Here is a 17,558-nt window from a genome sequence, read left to right as displayed (position 1 = left end):
ATAATAATAATATGCAGTTATTAAGATTTTCTACTCTTTAGAGCGCTCAAATATACCATTATATTATTACCATTATATTAATACCGTTATATTGTACCAAACAAAACCAAATGTGCACTCCGGGAAGTCGGTCGGACTGTTCTTTTTCAGATACTTTTTGGCTACTTGTAAATCTAGAGTGAAAGTACATTTTCTAGTTTTTGTCTTGGACGTTCTGAGGGATGGAACAAATGCTGCATTTAATATTTCAACCGAAGTCGAAATGCATTGACAAAATAAACAAACATCTAGTCCGATACAGGTGTCCACTTCAGTCGTTTTTGTGTTACTGGCTTGAAACAAAGCTAAGCTTAGGCCAACGGTCCGGAATGCCGTTCACCACCATCTTCGCTTGATGGATATCATTACAATTTAGCGTTCAAATCTGAACTACATGAACATGTGCAGCTCAGACACTGCTTCACAGAAATGTAACAATTCTCTGGTACCACTTCAGAATTATACCCATCCTTTGACACCACGAATTTCCTAAAATGAAAAAAGAACGTAAACCGTACTTTCGCCATCAAGTATTTTGTAAAACCACTTTGGCGTCATCTATTTCAAAGCACTTCTATATCCATGTTTAATAAAATGTTAAATTAATGGAAGATAGACCTGCAACGTTTATGGATACAAAAGGCATACCAGACGGTCAGAAGATTCCCCTGTAACATCATGAAAGAATCGTATAGTTCCAATGGAATTCAAACTACGGACAATATCAGCACCGAAACAAGTGGCACCTGTTAGGAAACGCTTTTAAAGAATAAAAGCAGCTACTTCTTTACACAAAGGGTTGTGGGGGTCTAGGGCAAGCTATTAAGCCCTGTTGTTGAAGCCTACAACCTGACTTTTTTCAAGAAAGATCTTGATGAAATCCTTGGGTCAGATACTACCAAACGGGTGACATGGGCCACATGTTCTCCTCTAATCTATAACCCTTATTGTACTGTGTGGCCCTTTTGATGTCGGTATATCGGATATAATTCATATAACATTTTGATTGCTGATATTTCAGACCCCCCCCCCACTAATAGCAGATACTACAGATCAGATGTAAAATGTGTCATAACGTTAACAAAAAGTTTTGTTGGTCAAAATATGGACCAATCCATCTGTGTTATCGATATTGAAAAAGACAAGACATGGCTGAAAACAAAAAATGTGTCTGTGAAAGTAATGTTCACAGTTTTCTAATACTCAGATAAATACTGTGACAACTCAACATTGCTGAGTATCCTCGGGGCAATACGACCTTAATGGATTTTTTTATGCCAAATGCCAAAGACATAGCTAACTAGAAAATATTACAAACTATTCTACTGTTTACTCGAACACGTTTCGTTTTGTTTTTTTTTACATATTCTGATAATATAAAAACGTCTTAAACTATCACACGTGTCCATTAGCTTCCGTTGAGCTGTGGTGTAATAGTATAGCTATTGTAATGTAGTGCAGATGGATATTTTCAGTAATGTTCGCATTAAAGATCTGGAAAAAAATATATAATCTGAAAACGACGAAGCAGGTGTCATCTCACACTTCATAAAAGACAGAAGACTTTTTCTTGTATATATGTTTTATGTAAGTAATAAAATATTACTATAACATAAATATAAATGCGACTTTCCAGTCTACATTTTGCAACAAACATACAACAAATGTAGTTAACAAATAATTTGAAATCCACTGCAACATAATCATTAAAAGAGCTAAACAAAGAAAGCTCCAACACACTTAGGAAATAAATATATAAATGGTCAAATTCATAAATGAAATCATATTAAAATATCTTCTTGGAATTAGTAAGTGTACAAAACTGTCCAGAAAGAAAACAAAACAAAATGAAAACGAAACAATAAATTCCAAAACAAATACATATGTTTACATATTCGACATATTTACATACTGGAAAGAAATAAAATTGGCAATTGTTTTAAATCTGTTCTCGGAAAACTAAACATTTTCATGTATTTATCCTTTAACGTTGCTGAATATAATTGCCCATTACTTCCCCCTGTTAAATCAAATTCTCTATGCAGCCAAATTGTAAACAGCAAAACGCACAATATAAGGAGATTGGTTATCACCTACGATTTTCCCTTTTTAAAAACAAACAATAAATACATGTATTTTGAAACGGATCCCTTCATTAACGTTGTCACACCCAATCCTCCGAATATGTAAGCAGTGGAATGATTTAACGACATATGTGGAGAAAAATCTGTTAATGTTCTCATTTGTTTTATGAACGGGGTTGGACTTGGACCTGGGCATTTTTTAGTTTGATACCTGAGTTTTCTTTTTTCTTTTCGTGTTACACCAAAACCTTTCTTAGGGTTTGGCTGGAATAGTCCAAAAGCCAGTGAATCAGTAGACAGCGCAACTAGTTCAAAAAATGTTGTAAACATGAAGTTCATCCGCACAATTACAAAGAAATACGTGCACAATGAAGGGGAGGGTTAAGTTAGACAAGAAATTTAAGTGCTTCATGCAAATAAATGAAAACCAACCAAACAAACCAGGAAATAAAAATGTGATTACTGGAAAAGTCATTCGTGTAGTGTTCTATTTAGGCGATACGCAGCCTGTCTTGATACGAAACTTTCCAGTTTGCCAGCTGCGACGCCGAGTTTATTGGGGCACTGCCAAAACTGTGATATCTGTTAAGAAATTACAATGTTATACTTCCGACATAATGGCATGAGATGTACCTGCAATTTCAACCTTTCTTACACGTTTTCCCGACATTTATACGCACGGCAGTAGTATTCATTCTCGGAAACGTATAGTGTTTAATAAAGATTTGTTAAATTATAGATTTAAAGTCGTACTTTTTTTTCAGTAAAGCAGGGACACGATTAGTTCAAACAACACAAAGCAAAGTATCACAATAATTCATACAAAAGAAATATCAATTTCGAATTTGAGGAATAGGAAAAAAATCTATCCACTGTCTGCGAGACTGGCAATAGAAGCGCCTTGTGTGTGATAGGTTTTTGATTGAAAATGAGGTTGAGGTGAGTCTTAGCAGGTTTAGACGCCTCAAGAAGAACTGCCCGGCTGCGGCGCTTGTTTCCCTTTAAAACACGAGCAAGGTCGAATTCCCTATTGTATTCGATCATTTTGGTAAATAAAGAGATCTTTGTTTTACTTGAACGCACGTGAATTCTGAGTATTTTCCTTTTTTACGCGTGCCCAACACAGCTAACATCACATCTCCGGTCACTGGCGATACTCACTTTGCAGTCTCTCTGTCCCTTTTAAAAATTTGTAAATTCCATAGTCTTGTTCTTTTTTTTAAATTCTTTTCTTTTTTAAAACAATAGTTCAAGAAATCAGTCACTGTACTGAGGTCTGCAGTGTGTGGCGGAGAGGTGGGGTTTCTGCTTGTGAATATACATCCTCCATGCTAGGGTGAGGGACACCGGCGGGAGTCATTCTTTTCTCTTTCTGTCTTCTGTTGCAAAACCAAACTCTGACAACTTCTTTTTCCAACTGGAGAGTGCCTGCTAGGCTGGTGATTTCATGCGCAGAAGGTTTGGGGCATTTTAAGAAATGGTTCTCTAAAGCCCCCTTGACCCCGACTTCAATCGAGGTTCTCTTCTTTCGTTTCCTCCCTTGGGCGGCTATTTTGTCCAAATTCGTGGGACTCCCCGTGTTGGAGTCGGTCTCCTCCAGCCACTTGTTTAACAGCGGCTTAAGTTTGCACATGTTCTTGAAACTCAGTTGTAACGCTTCGAACCTGCAGATGGTGGTCTGCGAAAAAACATTACCGTAAAGGGTGCCCAGTGCTAAGCCCACGTCTGCTTGCGTGAAACCCAGTTTGATTCGCCGCTGCTTGAACTGTTTGGCGAACTGTTCGAGGTCGTCGGAGCTGGGCGCGTCTTCATCCGAGTGGTCCTGGTGGTGGCTGAAGGGCTGTTGTGGGGACTCCATCTGGTTGTCATGGCTACCTGCGTCTTCATGGAGGGGGTCCCTCATGCTGTGGTGGAGCGAGGAAGGTTGCGGGCTCAGCATGGCGTTGAGATTCGTGTACCCCGACTGGGAATAGACCAGAGACTGGTGCCCATTGGAAGCGGGCGATAAGGGAGACAGGTGATGCGTGGTGGTGGGTGCCCATGATCCGTGGTGGCTGTTTTGTGTCTGTTGGTGAACCAGGTGAGATCTGTGATGAAAACCGTTGCTCAGGTCTTCCCGGCTGGCCTGGACGCTAGTTTTGCTGTGGTCGGGCTGTCCAATGTGGGTTGCACTGGTCCAGTCACTGTTTGACGTGGGCAGCCACTGGTGATGGGTTAAGCTCATCGGATGTCCCGTGTTGGTAGCAAGTCCTTGTAAGTACTCGTGGTGCATCATTTTCTGCACCTCTCTGTAGGTCGTCCCCTGATGCATCCTGTCTGAGTCAGGGTGCATTAGCGGGTTGGAAGGCAAAGAGTTATTCCTTGGAATATACTGAGCTGTTGTAGCCATGGCTCCTACTTCGAAACTGACAGCACTGAAGGGATCTCAAGGCTTTAGAGCCAAGAAGCACAACTTGCTTTGGGAGGGGTTGTGCTATTTAGGTCACTCCCCCTGCTATTTGCATTGGTTCTTGGCTGATTAATTTGCCCGAATGCTGTGCGTCCACACTCGCACGGCGCCCTGGTTGGCTGTCTGCGCCGGAGCTCGCCAATGCGCGATTGGCCAGTTGTGTTGTTTTTTTTGTTTTTTCCACGAGTCGGGCCAAGCCGGTGTAGGGAAACGGCAGGGAACAAGTGCAGTCTGGAAGGGTTTCAGCCTGGTTGTTTTGCAAATAACCACGTGGGGGAGTAAAGAGATCTTTGCGAGGGGTGAAAAAAATATTACCTTTTTTTTATTTCTCTTTTGTCAGCCTAATCTGAGCTCTGCCTATTAAGCCGTATTTCCATTCTTATTCCATTTTACCCCATGATAACACCACCCACAAAACGAGCAGTATGTAAATAAATACATTTAAACATACTTTAGAATACCACCTGGGTTTGGCTGAGTACAAACTCTTGTTCTATGAATTATTAGCTAGAAATTAATGAACGGGCGCCTTAGTGTTATTGGCCTCCAAACCACCAATATTTAATCACCGCACTTGCAGCTGGATAAAGGTAGATAATGAACGTTAAGTTTTGCACTGTGTTAGAGTGGCCAACGGAACTACCCCTTTCATCCCTCTTGCGCATATGAAACGTACCGTTAACTGTACCGTTTTCAGTAGCAACAAAACAGAAATTATCACTTTGATTACTTGAAGTAATTAATAACTTGTTTTCAATATTGCAAATGTTATTAAAGTCACTACACAGTGCATTTTGTACACATTTCTGAACACTAGTCACACTAGTAATTAGGGGATGATCCGAATCAAATTGCAAAAAATCACTCCTAGACCTCGTTCTTACTTTGCCCCGTGGCTCTATATACTGTACGCGTATCCACATCAAAACTGCTTTGGGTAAACTCGTATTAAATCACTACCAGATTATATTGCTCGGATATGCACAACAGTGGTTAATAAGTAGCTGGCGGAATAGGAGCATGTCTTAACCATCAAAATATGAAATACGCAGATTGCCGTTTTAATAAAACTGGTTGTGAGGGAACCACTCACAAAACTTTGGCTACAGCCAATAAGTAAACATTACCAATGTTTTCATTTGTATTTTCTGAAGACCAGCTTATAATAATAATAATAATAATAATAATAATAATAATAATAATAATAATAATAATAATAATAATAATAATAATAATAATATCAATATCAACACTCCTATTCGATTTTCTGTGGAGTTTTATTGTGTTATTCATCGCTTCGGAATAAACAACTGTCCCTGTTTCGTTTTGCTTACAATATTGCAGAGAACGTCAACTAGTACGTTCCAGCTTCTTTTTAAAATTCAATATTCGCATTAACTGTGAAATGTTTGGGGTTAAATTCTACAAACAAAAGTATAAAAAAAGTATTTAAGGCTGTAAAGTGCGTTTGAAATTGGAAAGATGAAAGTACCAAATCGTTTATCTTCAACTTCTTTCTCTATTGCGACAATGGTTGAAATTGGTTTACCATGCGGAAAAAAAAACGTTTTTGAAACCGGTTAATCCGAAAAAATCGTCTTTGTTGTTATTTAAGATGGTATTCTTCACAGGCCATTAAAATGTTTTGTAAGATTTCAACCAAAGTTTTAATTCCGGCTACAAAACAAATCCGCGATCAAGCCTGCGTGACATACCATTAACATTTTTGTATTTTGAAATTTCCTGTAATAAGCCACCAGGTCTATCAAGTTTGAGCTGCGCTTAAAATAAACCGTAAACTCATAACATAGTATTTTATTGTGTTATGTGTTTCGGTGTGTTTTAGCCCCTTTTTATACAATAGGTACATCGCTGCACATCTTAAATGTCGCATCCCGTCGTCCAATTGCAATCCTTGCAATGACGGTTAAATTGATTTTTTCTCCCGTGACAAAGCAAAGTCCGCAAGACACGGGGCACCTCAGCCACCCGGGCCAGCAAGCTGTAAAGAGCTGTTCAGAAACAGGCTGGTGTTTCTCCCTCCCGAGTTTTTTTCCTCCTTTGCAGTTTGTCTGATTATTTTTCCCTTCACGTTTTGTCCCAATAGCAAATTACCAATTCTATGAATTGCAAAGCAGCTGCAGAGAGGCAGAGGGGTGGGGGAAGAGATGGGAAGATTGAAAGGGATCTTTTGCAAACACAATCACGTTCTTAAATGGAAATTCAGAGGCTTTAAACAAATCTTACATCTCCCTCTTTCCAGTCTTCCAAAACTCTGCAATCAGAGACATGTTCGACCTGCTATAAAATCCCAGCGTTTTAGCAGAGTTTTAGGCAACGGTCCTATTTTTGAGTGTTTTAGATCAGATTTACAAGGAAAGGCGTACAGATATCTAATCCCTGATCTGGATTTAAAGCGACAGCCGGTGAGTTTCTGTTTCTTCCTTTATGATTTTCTGCTCTTTTTTTTTCACAACAAGTAGATACTGACACCAGACGAGTTTGAGGAAGTGTCTCATAATCTCCGCTTTGAGGTCACAGGTGATTTTCATCATCTCGAGGAAGGCGTGGTCTTTATTTATTCATTCATTCATTCTTTCATTCATTCACGGCTAAAGCTTTAATCACCTGTTGGAAGAAAACTGTATCGGTGTTACCAAACCTTAGCGTGTATTGGCTAAACGTGTTAAAAAACGTTTTATAATTTAGCGTTTGGCCTTGCAGTGGACCAGCCGATTAGTGGCTTGAGTATCGACAAAACTAATCTATGGTATTACATGCCGATGCAATTGGTAATGCAAATAAGTGACACCTTTTCCTAAATTATCAGGAAAGCTCATTCTAGAGGTAAGGAAATTGGTCATAATTAACTTAATTATTGGTAACAACAACAAAATAGTGTTAATAACAGTTAGTAAGTAACCAGTAGGTTTCATTCTAATGTTTTATTACACAGCCTTATGAGATCATTTCAACATTACAATCATCTAGAAACCCTCACAAATGACATCAAAGCATGTCCGCTCTGGACAAAAATTAAAATTGTGAGTAAACATCACGTTGTCATTTGAATTCTATAAAGTATGACTCCCCTGTAACGGCATAGTTAAAGAAAAAAAAGAGTAAACTACATATTGTTATAATTACAAAGCAATGATAAATCATAATTGCTTGTGAAAAGATCAAGACTTCTAATGGTAAATAAAACACAGTAGTGTTGATTATAAATCGGAATGATGTTTAGGCATTTAGATTCCCGATATTGCAAATAAAGAATTGTATTTATTTTGCTATTATGTCAATGTATCCAAATTAATGGGTGCACACATTAACTTCAACTCACTACAAATCAGGGAGGACATGGAGGAGAAGGGAGACGGCAGAGTGAGAGGTGTACCCTTTATAATTATGTATCAAGCTCGAATACCTTGCCTGTGTTCGTCTGGCTTCAGACCCTGAGAAGTTTGATTCAAACTCACTTAGCCCTCAGAAAAGGGGATATTGCGAATTCCGCATAAACACGCCATCTCCAGGAGCAAGTGTCGGCCTTAACCAGCAGAGTAGGCTTTACTTACTTAGATGTATACATACTCAGAAGAAAAGGTAAGAAAGCCCTTTTAATTAAGAAAGAAACTGGACACACGAAACCACGCTCTCCTTTGTTTAAAATAACACGAATATATATATATTTAAAAAAAACCCAATTGTAGTTCTAAAATAAGCTAAAGCGAAAGGCGAATTTTCACTTAAATACAGTATATTTATTATGGATCTTATTCAGTAAAAAGATTTCTTTAATGTTGCCTTAGATGGGAGATGTCCGCAAAAAAGAATCCAGCGAAACAGTGTATAACAAGCTAAAAAATGCAACACGATAACGCAAAAACTGCACACTACACCACCATAAGATCTCACAATATAAAGGATATGCTTTTGTTTGAAATGGATAAGCTCTTTTGCAGGCAAGCATTTTTTTACAATACGAGGATTGGTAAGTTCTATCGTTTATTTAACTGTTATTAGTTTTTTTTTGTGTGTGTGGGCGATTTTACCCCCGAATGTTCAGCATTTAACAATGAAGATGACGCAAACGTCTGGAGGCCCCGGGTTATGACATGCAATTCAGGAGTCAGTTTCCGATGGACTTAATAAAGCTGCTTTAATATTTAGTAATTTCCCATTTTGCAGGCTATAAAGAAGTCAGGCTTTCTGGTATGGTGAGCGACCATGGCCCCGACAAACAGAGTATCTGTTGTACTGTTCCAGTCAGAGTGAAGAGTTCGCTAAAAGTGGCCAGATGCTCTCTCTTTTTTTGTGAAGAATATGGCCTTGTCTGAACGAGGTGGATTTTTACAAGGATGTTGGGGGTTACCATGGAGAGCAGATTGAAAGGGATCACAGATCTCGCGCTGAAGGATGGGTCATTCCTCTAAAGAAAAAGGGCCTCTATTTCGGCTTTTAAAGACAAAACACAAGCAGCTATTAAATATAAGACAGTACTGGGCCAAAGTATGTATCCAGACGTACAGTACAATAAAACATAACCGGGCGTACAGCTGTATTAGTCAGGAATTTAAACAAACTTTATAGTGTCTAATAAAGGGTTATTTCTGTTTCAATAAAACGGCAGGTTTTCGTTTTTAAAGTTAGCATATACCGTACATGATGCTTCCATTTGTTTACCTCGTCTGCCTTGTTTACCCCTAAACGAGAAAGGTACGCCTAGGTTTTTTTTAATTGGAAACATGCATCTATAAATTGTTTTCCTAACTCTTAAATTTGAGCCTTAATCAACAAACACTCCAGCACGCAAATAGGAAGGGTCACAGCTAACTCTCACGATCAATTTCCATAAGTCAGTAGTAAGTAAACATGTCTCCTCTTGAAATCTAGCAATATAAGAACACCAAACGCAACAACTAAACCTATGACAATTGTACTAGATACTTTAATACATAACAATAATTAATTTATGTAATGTATTCACTGGAATAACACACAGAGAAACTCAACAGTGCAAGTCATTGCGTCAACTTTTCTTAGTCGATCAAACGCTAATCAGTTATTGGCGTGCATTGGTGTAGACACTAATTCCTCTTATGAGGTCATTCTTCTTTATGACGACTAATGGCCGGTGCTGCGTACTGTATGTCACGTGTTAATGTCTCGCCTGCTACGATGCGTACACCGTCAAATATTTTAACAAAATAACCAGCACTTAAGATTTTGATATAACTTTCCTGTCCTTATTAACTTTTGCTTCTCTAGCAAATCGCGGCACAAAAAGTGTGCAACACAAAATGCTAAAGTTGCTCTTGTAACCGTAATCGTTATTTGTATTATTTTCTAAAACTCAGAATCTACTAAAATCTGACCATAGCTCATACCAGAAAGTCCATATGTGAACTGTTCACATGGTCCAAAACATTCAAACAAAGTAATAACCAAACTCAGTGCTTTTGCAAATAAACTTAATAAAACATAATCCCTCAACACCACAAAGCCGATGCAGAAAACGAATTATGTTTTTACGGTCTCGACACTTTAACAGGGTGTTTACTTCGGTCAGTATATACTAAAACAAATCTAATTTCCATTCATGTTAATACAATTACTCAATGTCTATACAGTTGTTATCATCTGAAAAAACAAATGATAAAAACTGCTTTGTGCCAATATGGAAGTATTCGAATACAGTAGACAACTTTTTACCAATGTTAACCCGGTTGTTTTAAGAAAGCACGGAAATGTACTGGACGGTCTACACCAATCTGTAAAGAATTGAAAGTTATTCAGTTTCTTTTAAAAGAGTCGTATTAAGCTTATGGCTGTGATTAAACTCGAATACAGGCTCTTTTTACTCTTGCATGGAATCACTCCTATTGGCGTTTTCAGAGCACTCTGTTGTTTTAGTATTTTAAGAAAAAAAAAACGAACGAGTATTTTTGATCATCATAATAAGCAGGATTGACAATACAGGAATAATATGGCAGGGGAGAGAAATGATCCTTATCAGTGGCTGCGATTCTTCTGCGACCGGTGAGCTGAAGAGGACGATGGTAACAACTTTTGCTCATTCATACGGATCCATTACTGGTCGCACAAAGAAAAGACCGGCTTTTCAGAAACGGACAGCTGATCTCCAGAAGGGATTTCATCACTGAGGTAACAAATTTCAAGGGCCTAATTGTCCATAACTGCTGCTGGAGAGAGTGGAGCGGTCGCGGTCAGTGCGCTGTTCACACCGTTTCTGACTATTTGACACGTTACACAAACTTTATTTTCTGTTTCTTCAGAAAAAAAAAACCTGGAAACGGTAGGAAATGGAAAAAAAAGTAGCAGGGAGACGGAAAACATTCCCAAGAGCCCATCAGTCTCAGAAGCAGCCCCAGGGAGGAGGGGGTGATCGCAGTTCACTGCATTAAGTGAATGGTTTTCTTATTACTGAGCAGCTCGCCAGCTTTTTTTTTTTGTTCTCAAAAAACACACGAACGAGGCTGTAATCAGCCTCATTCCAAAAGCTGGCTACAGAACGGATTTCCTTCTGAATCTTTTCCAATGAAATCTCAATTATTAGTATTCTTTGAGTTTTATGACAGACATGCATAATGGCCACTTAGTAGAACTATAATAACGGCGTTGCGCGTCGCTCATACTTTTCAGGTGTTTCTTTTTAAAACGTGGGTCCTTCCTTTCCTATCCCCTCGAGACTGGCAAATCTTCATCCGCTAGAACGTGGAAGGATCCTTCTATCTCTCGAGTAATGAGGCGGGGCTCTGAACATTCATGAATATTCATCAGAAACTGTTACACACAACCACACAATTAGCAGTAGTATATTCTAACTTCAAACCCTGGCTAAAGAAGAGAGCTGGAGATGAAACTGTCATTCCCTCTAGGCTGAGATATCTTGTGTGGAGCCAGGGAATAAATGGTGTGAAAGCTCCTTCCAAAAGCCTTTTTTAAAAAGACAAATACATACAGTTAATTTTTTTAAAAAAACTGGCTCCTAATTCTGTAATATGATAAACAGCAATCCTAAAAAAAACAAAAACATAAAAACTTATCCTTACCAAATTTAAAATGCAAATGCCAGGGGTGGCTTGTAGGATGATGACCAAATTCAGAGGGTTTTAATCTGCAAACAATGACAGGCATTCATACTTTTAAGAGAAGTGTTGATTGTTTGTAATGTTTTGCGGCTTTGCTTTCTTTACATACATCCCATGAAAATCCACATTCATTTGCATCTCTCTGTTTCGTTAAACAGGGCAAAATGTTCACAATCTGTAAGAACTGTGACTAACAGCGTTGTCATGATTTTACTCTAAGGGAATCAGAGCAGCTATAAGAATATTTGTCTGAAATTGAGTTTGAGGTTTATTGTACAACCTCAGATAACAATTAGCTCAGATTTTTTCAAGGTCCAGCTATCATATCTTACAAGTAAGGCTATTTTGGCATTTGCATTCTATTAAAATAGCAGAACCCTGAATAGTTTCAAAAAGAACAAATCCAATGACATGCACTTATCTTTTAAATGTGCAAGCACTAACGTACGTGTACAGTTAAAGTATACTTTTGGTACACCACAATGCCTGCAGGAACTCAGAATTTTGCATTTGATTGTTGCGGCCATTTTAGTGTGATTATAAAAACACACGAGATCTGTAACTTCTGTTTCCTTGTATTGTAAGGAAAGGACTAACCTTTTCTGTTTATCACACTATATGGATAAAAGCGTGGCTAATTACACCTTTACATATTGTCTCTGTATTTGAACTTCTAACAGCCTTCAGACATTTTTGGTTTGTTTTTTCATACTGTACTTTCTATCTGCCTGCATTAGGAAGTTAATTGCTGACTTTTAGTTTCGAAGATGAGAGTTGATTTGACTTGTGGTATCATCAGGCTGATCTGCCACCCTGGGAGAAACATATAACAAGCGTAACTGATCATTGGCAGTGATCATAAAGTGTATATAATAAAAAAAGAAGAAACAAAAATACCTATAATGTGAAATGGTGAATATTCCTTTGAAGGAACAAGTAGAAAAATAGTGTTTATAGTGGCATAAGGTTATAAAGCATCATTGTCCTTTGCAGCCTTGTACATGTTCTGATGTGCTAAAGGCTGCAAAATCAAGTCCTTTAGTGTGTCTCATTGCTAATCAGAGGAGAAGCTTCTTGAAAGCATTGAGTCAGAGCAGTACCAAACTAAGCTTGCACTCCTCACAGAAATGCCTTGGGGATCTTTAACAACTCATCAGAAGGAAGACGAATCAACAACACAGCACACCAACACACACCACGCTGGGGTGTTTGGTAGACAGGAGCAGGAAGAGGTGATTTTAAATAGGATTCTAACCTGTGATCTTTTATCCTGAAGGCACGTTTTTTACCTAATGAACTGGTGACACCTCATCCTCACATATGGCGCCATTTTCACAGCCCCTCTTTCAGTTTGCTTGCACTGCCTGTATGTTAGGTAGGGCTCGATCCAATCCCCTGCTTTGCATTCAGGGTGATCCTATCCATGGCTGTGGTGACCAGCTACTGTACATAAAGACATATTTATTCATGTTTGGGTAAAACATGAGATGTTTTTAGAGGGTCTGAGAGATAAGCTCCAGCCTTTTGTTATCTGAATATGGATAGGCTGTTTATAGATTGTTCTTCTGTTATAGAAGATTATAGAAGATTTGGTAATCTGTGCAGAGGAGGCTTATAGAACAGTGTGCGTAGTGTGTTCAGAGAGCTCATTTAACTGTTCTTTTCCTTTTTTTAAAAAGCAATGCACAAAATGCATGGAAATTGCAGTTTACGTTCTTCAAAAAACAAAAAGTTGCAAAATGCATAGAAATTACAACAAATACTAGTGAATTCAGCAAAAAAGTTCTAGTGTTCCAATTTATCACTGCTCAGCGCAGCTAAGTAGTGCTCTGCAGCATACGTACTCATGAATAAGACATTAAAATAAGGGAGTATTCTTTTAAGCATGCCGTTATTCACCTGTGAAGTTTTTGTGATGAACTTGCACACCTCAGCAAGCTTCTTCCGGGGTCTGAGGGGTCATTGACTCAGAAAAAATAAATTGAAAAGGAGAGATCAAATCACAGACCATCCATGAATTAAGAGCAGTGTGAGAAGAAGCACCACTGCAATGCCAAATGCTTATTGTATTTGAAAACCAAATCATGTATCTGGAAACTACCTTGGGAATGATGCCTGTGGGCTGTCCTTCTTCTCTCTTTACTCCAGATAATTATAGAACATGTAGCTGGTCTTTAAGTATAAATCACCACTCTGACAACAGTCATCCGGTAAAGTCAGAAAACAGCACTCAAAAAGGTAGAACTTAAAAAGATCAAATGGGATTAAGAGGCAATGGAAATATCTGATTTAGGGTATTAAACTGACATTGAAAAAAGTACAAAATGGGGAGCCTGCCAGCCTGTTAAAAGTCATTTTGAAAGTAAAAGTAGGAGAGAGGCTCTAAACTTCTTTCACTGGCTGCCAGTTCAAGTCGGTGAAAAAACCAGGGTCAAAACTGGGTAAAAGGCATCTTGCAAATGTCCAAGAAGTGTAAAACAAAATCAATCTCCTTAATACTAAATCGATTAAATTATAAGTTAATAGTATTCAGGAAAATATTTCCATAAGAATTCTGTAATATTTTTTGCCCCTGGAAGTAGAGAAGGGATTTTTTTGAAGACTTTAAATAGCACCATGAAACCAAAATGTACATGTAAATGTTTAACCTTGCTTAAAATGTACAGACCAATTAAAAGAGTCATTAATTATTTAGCTATTTGGTGAGAACATTAATTTTATTAAAGGGAGACTTTGGATACTCAGGCAACTTCTCCTAAAAGTTTTTGTTTTAGATCATTTATGCAGCTTTCTTTCAAAAAGTACTTATCAATTATATCAATTGGCATACCCATTACAGCTATAAAAATGTCACATTCAAATTGTCTGGTAGAGCAATTGTCACATAGTTGTACTGTATATTAATATCTTGTTGTTACTGTAGAGTATTAGCAAGGAAAAATATCCAGAGACACTGAATCATCAGCCTAGTTTAATTGCAGGTGTTCTATAGTGTGTTCACTTAGACTAGTGGTAAATTCATATGTAAATGCCTTGTAGATTTTGCCCCCAGTTTGTAATGGAGTAACTTTCTTTATGTTGGCGTAATGCCTGTGTGAAATGTGTCTCTCTCTTGACAGCTTCAACAGGAATGAAGCAGAGGCAGAGCAGAAGCTAGTTGTGGCAATAACTGATCCTACGTATGAGTAAGTTGTTATTTTCTTTATTACTTTTAAACACTTTGCAAACATGGCAAAAAAAGCAAAATGAAGGGATTTTCCATATGCCTAGGGGAGCTTGGACTACCAAAACTGATACTGGTATGTTGCAGTCACGTTAAGGATTTTCGTTGAGGTATATATTGTTTTAATATCATGTCAGAACACTGCCCTCCAAAACAAAAGAGCAAAAATTAAAAACTCCATTGCCTACAAATAATGTCACACTGTTACATTCAGGGCTTGATTCTGTGAATCACATTCCCCAATGTAAACTACATTTAATGATTACAGAGAGCGTTGCAATTTGCAGAGTGTATACCAAACACAGGAGACCCGTGACCTTTAAAGTAACATGATGGATCTCCCTAACCATCCACGACAAGAGCAGAGGTGGGAATTCTGTTTCTCATCTCACATTCCAGTCCGTCTATTCCCAAACCAGTCGGGGCGCCTGGAAGACTTTGTGATTCAAAATATTTAATGACAGTCTTACTCCAGGTTGGGCTGGCGTCTTAGTGAGAAGGTGCCAAGGTGGCCATAGATAAACATGTGCCGTTTCAGCGTCAGGGTGAGGGAATAAAAAGTTATTTTTCTGCTGAAATTCGTTCCCACAGAAAACCAAGACGCCTGAAATGGTGTTTTACATAATGCTGCCCCCACTCCTAAAACAAAAACTAGAACTGAAGGTGGAGGATGATTTTATTCCTTTTCAACGAGAAAGCAAAATAAAGTTAAAGGATTCAGGCAAATTGCATCTTTTTAACTTCAATAACAGGAAACGGTTATTATACCTGATGGCAGCAGTGTGGAGGTGTGGTAGGAGCTCCTGGGGAGTCACAAGTTCAAATCCCAGGTGAGGTGCCTCTGATGTACCCTTGGGCACGTTACTTCACTATACCTTTAAATACCCTGCTGTCCCAGTAGGTCTCCAAGTCGTCACTGGAAATGAGAATTAGTTTTCAACTGACCTACCTGGTTAAATTAAGGAATAAAAAAAACCGAACACATGCCAAGAGACACGATCAAGCTCAGGAACTGATGGAGCAGATCGGTAAGACAGAGTATGAGTATGAAATGGGAACCCCATCAGGTCATGCTTTTTAAAGCAGCTCCTGCATTTCACTGACGCGACGCACACTGAGATTTCAGGAAGGAAGCCGAGCTAATGAATGATAATGAATCTGAAAGCACGATGCATAATATTGGACACATTCACCCCACACTGATGTGCACCCCCATCTCTAGGAGGAAGTTGACTTAGCCTGGTGTTTGCAATGTGGAACACCTCTCCTGACATACAAGTATCAGCCTTTAAAAGTTTTTTTCTAAATGTTTTTTTTTTGTGTGTGTGTGTGTTTTTATCGTGCAGTGAGAGAGATGTATGCAGTGAGCTGGCATGTCTTTTCCACCTCCTCCAAACATTTTTCTTTGTCTGTTACCGTAATAAAGGTCAAACCCTCATCACTGCGCGGAGCTCTGGATTTCTCTCACTGATAAATCGTGTGTGTTTACCACCCAGCTACAGAGCAGAGGGGGCTGCTGTGAGGGTGCAGAACCTACGGCCTGTTTTTGACCCTAATGGCCCACAATAAAAATCAATAAAGTGCATAATGTTTGGGAATTATATTCAGAAGGCAGCACATCCATCACCAGAGAGAGCTTTTAGTTATTTATGTTTTAAAATATATAATCCTAGGCCACTTCAAAGTTACTGCACCATTATAGTCTGAAAGACATTAAATATTTTCTGAGCCTCACGCAACTCCACCTGTCAGAGATCCACAATGTTAGAACTACTTCTAGACAGCTTTGAAAGTTCTGTTCTTCTCCTCTCATTATTGTTCTTTTTGTCCTTTGCAGGTAAACCTCAACATAAAATAAATCTTCAGCAAAATGAGACCTCCTCCTTTTGGTTATTTAATTTTTGACACAAGAAATTACAGAACCAAAAATAATATACTTTATTATTACAACAGTCTCACATTAGAACATTTTTTTAAATTTGGTTTTCTCTTACTATCTAACCTAATAAAATACAATGTTGAATTTAATTAAAAACACACAGTTGTGAATGTGAAACTTCAGCTGCTTGCTAGTTAGCATGAACTAGTAATATTTGCAACCCAGGAGATGTGATATTTAGTGATGTCTTTGGCTCATACCTTTTTCAAAGCATAGATGTCAGTATATAAACTGTGCAGTGCTCAGGTAAAGCAAACGTAAGCACAGTATAACAATGTACCCAACTCTACAGAGACAAGTGAGAAAAAGAGAGGCTCACTTAACCTTAGATCCACTCAATCCATAAACCTCTTCTTCTTCTGCAAAGGACCAAAACAGTTTCTGTGTACTCTAACAGTTGAATAAACACTTCAGCTTGTAATAATTTATTAATTTGTGGTTCACACATAGCTTACAGTGGCTTTCCACAAAGTTATTAATGAGTTATTTAATTTTAATTAGAAAGTAATTCATGTTAATGCATGCCTAATCGTGCAAAATTATCCCCTTCGGTCACTGAATGTGTATTTATATCATATTAGGGGGTCTTGTCTGCTGTTACATCTTATTAAGCATTTAAGTGTTTACCACTAGAAGTGGAAAACTTGTAGTATCCCTTTAAAACTTGCATGCCTTGAATTTTATTACAGGAGAGCTTCCATTTAAAAAAACA

General features: G+C 38.2%; 1 protein-coding gene and 1 long non-coding RNA gene across 2 annotated transcripts in view; one reads left to right on the top strand and one right to left on the bottom strand.

Moving 5' to 3' along the window:
• Positions 1 to 1,603: 1,603 nt before the first annotated feature.
• On the bottom strand, positions 1,604 to 4,552 carry pou3f1 (POU class 3 homeobox 1). Its single transcript, XM_088603134.1, has one exon. The coding sequence runs from the start codon at positions 4,510 to 4,512 to the stop codon at positions 3,385 to 3,387; it is 1,128 nt and encodes a 375-aa protein (XP_088459260.1). The 5' UTR covers positions 4,513 to 4,552; the 3' UTR covers positions 1,604 to 3,384.
• A 2,168-nt stretch (positions 4,553 to 6,720) lies between these two features.
• Positions 6,721 to 17,558, top strand: part of LOC148649916 (uncharacterized) — a 43,158-nt gene continuing 32,320 nt past the window's right edge. Inside the window, exons 1-2 of the long non-coding RNA XR_015925966.1 lie at positions 6,721 to 6,998; positions 14,804 to 14,869. This is a non-coding gene — a long non-coding RNA (uncharacterized LOC148649916). The remainder of the gene's footprint in view (positions 6,999 to 14,803; positions 14,870 to 17,558) is intronic.

Source organism: Lepisosteus platostomus, chromosome 13 (genome assembly GCF_059453375.1).
Source record: "Lepisosteus platostomus isolate fLepPlt1 chromosome 13, fLepPlt1.hap1, whole genome shotgun sequence".
NCBI classification, from domain to species: domain Eukaryota; kingdom Metazoa; phylum Chordata; class Actinopteri; order Semionotiformes; family Lepisosteidae; genus Lepisosteus; species Lepisosteus platostomus.
Note: the sequence above shows the minus strand (reverse complement) of the source record. Positions and strands in the feature narration are given on the sequence as shown.

Excerpts from the sequence above, each read along its gene's own strand:
- pou3f1 (XM_088603134.1), bottom strand. The coding sequence starts at position 4,512 with ATGGCTACAACAGCTCAGTATATTCCAAGGAATAACTCTTTGCCTTCC.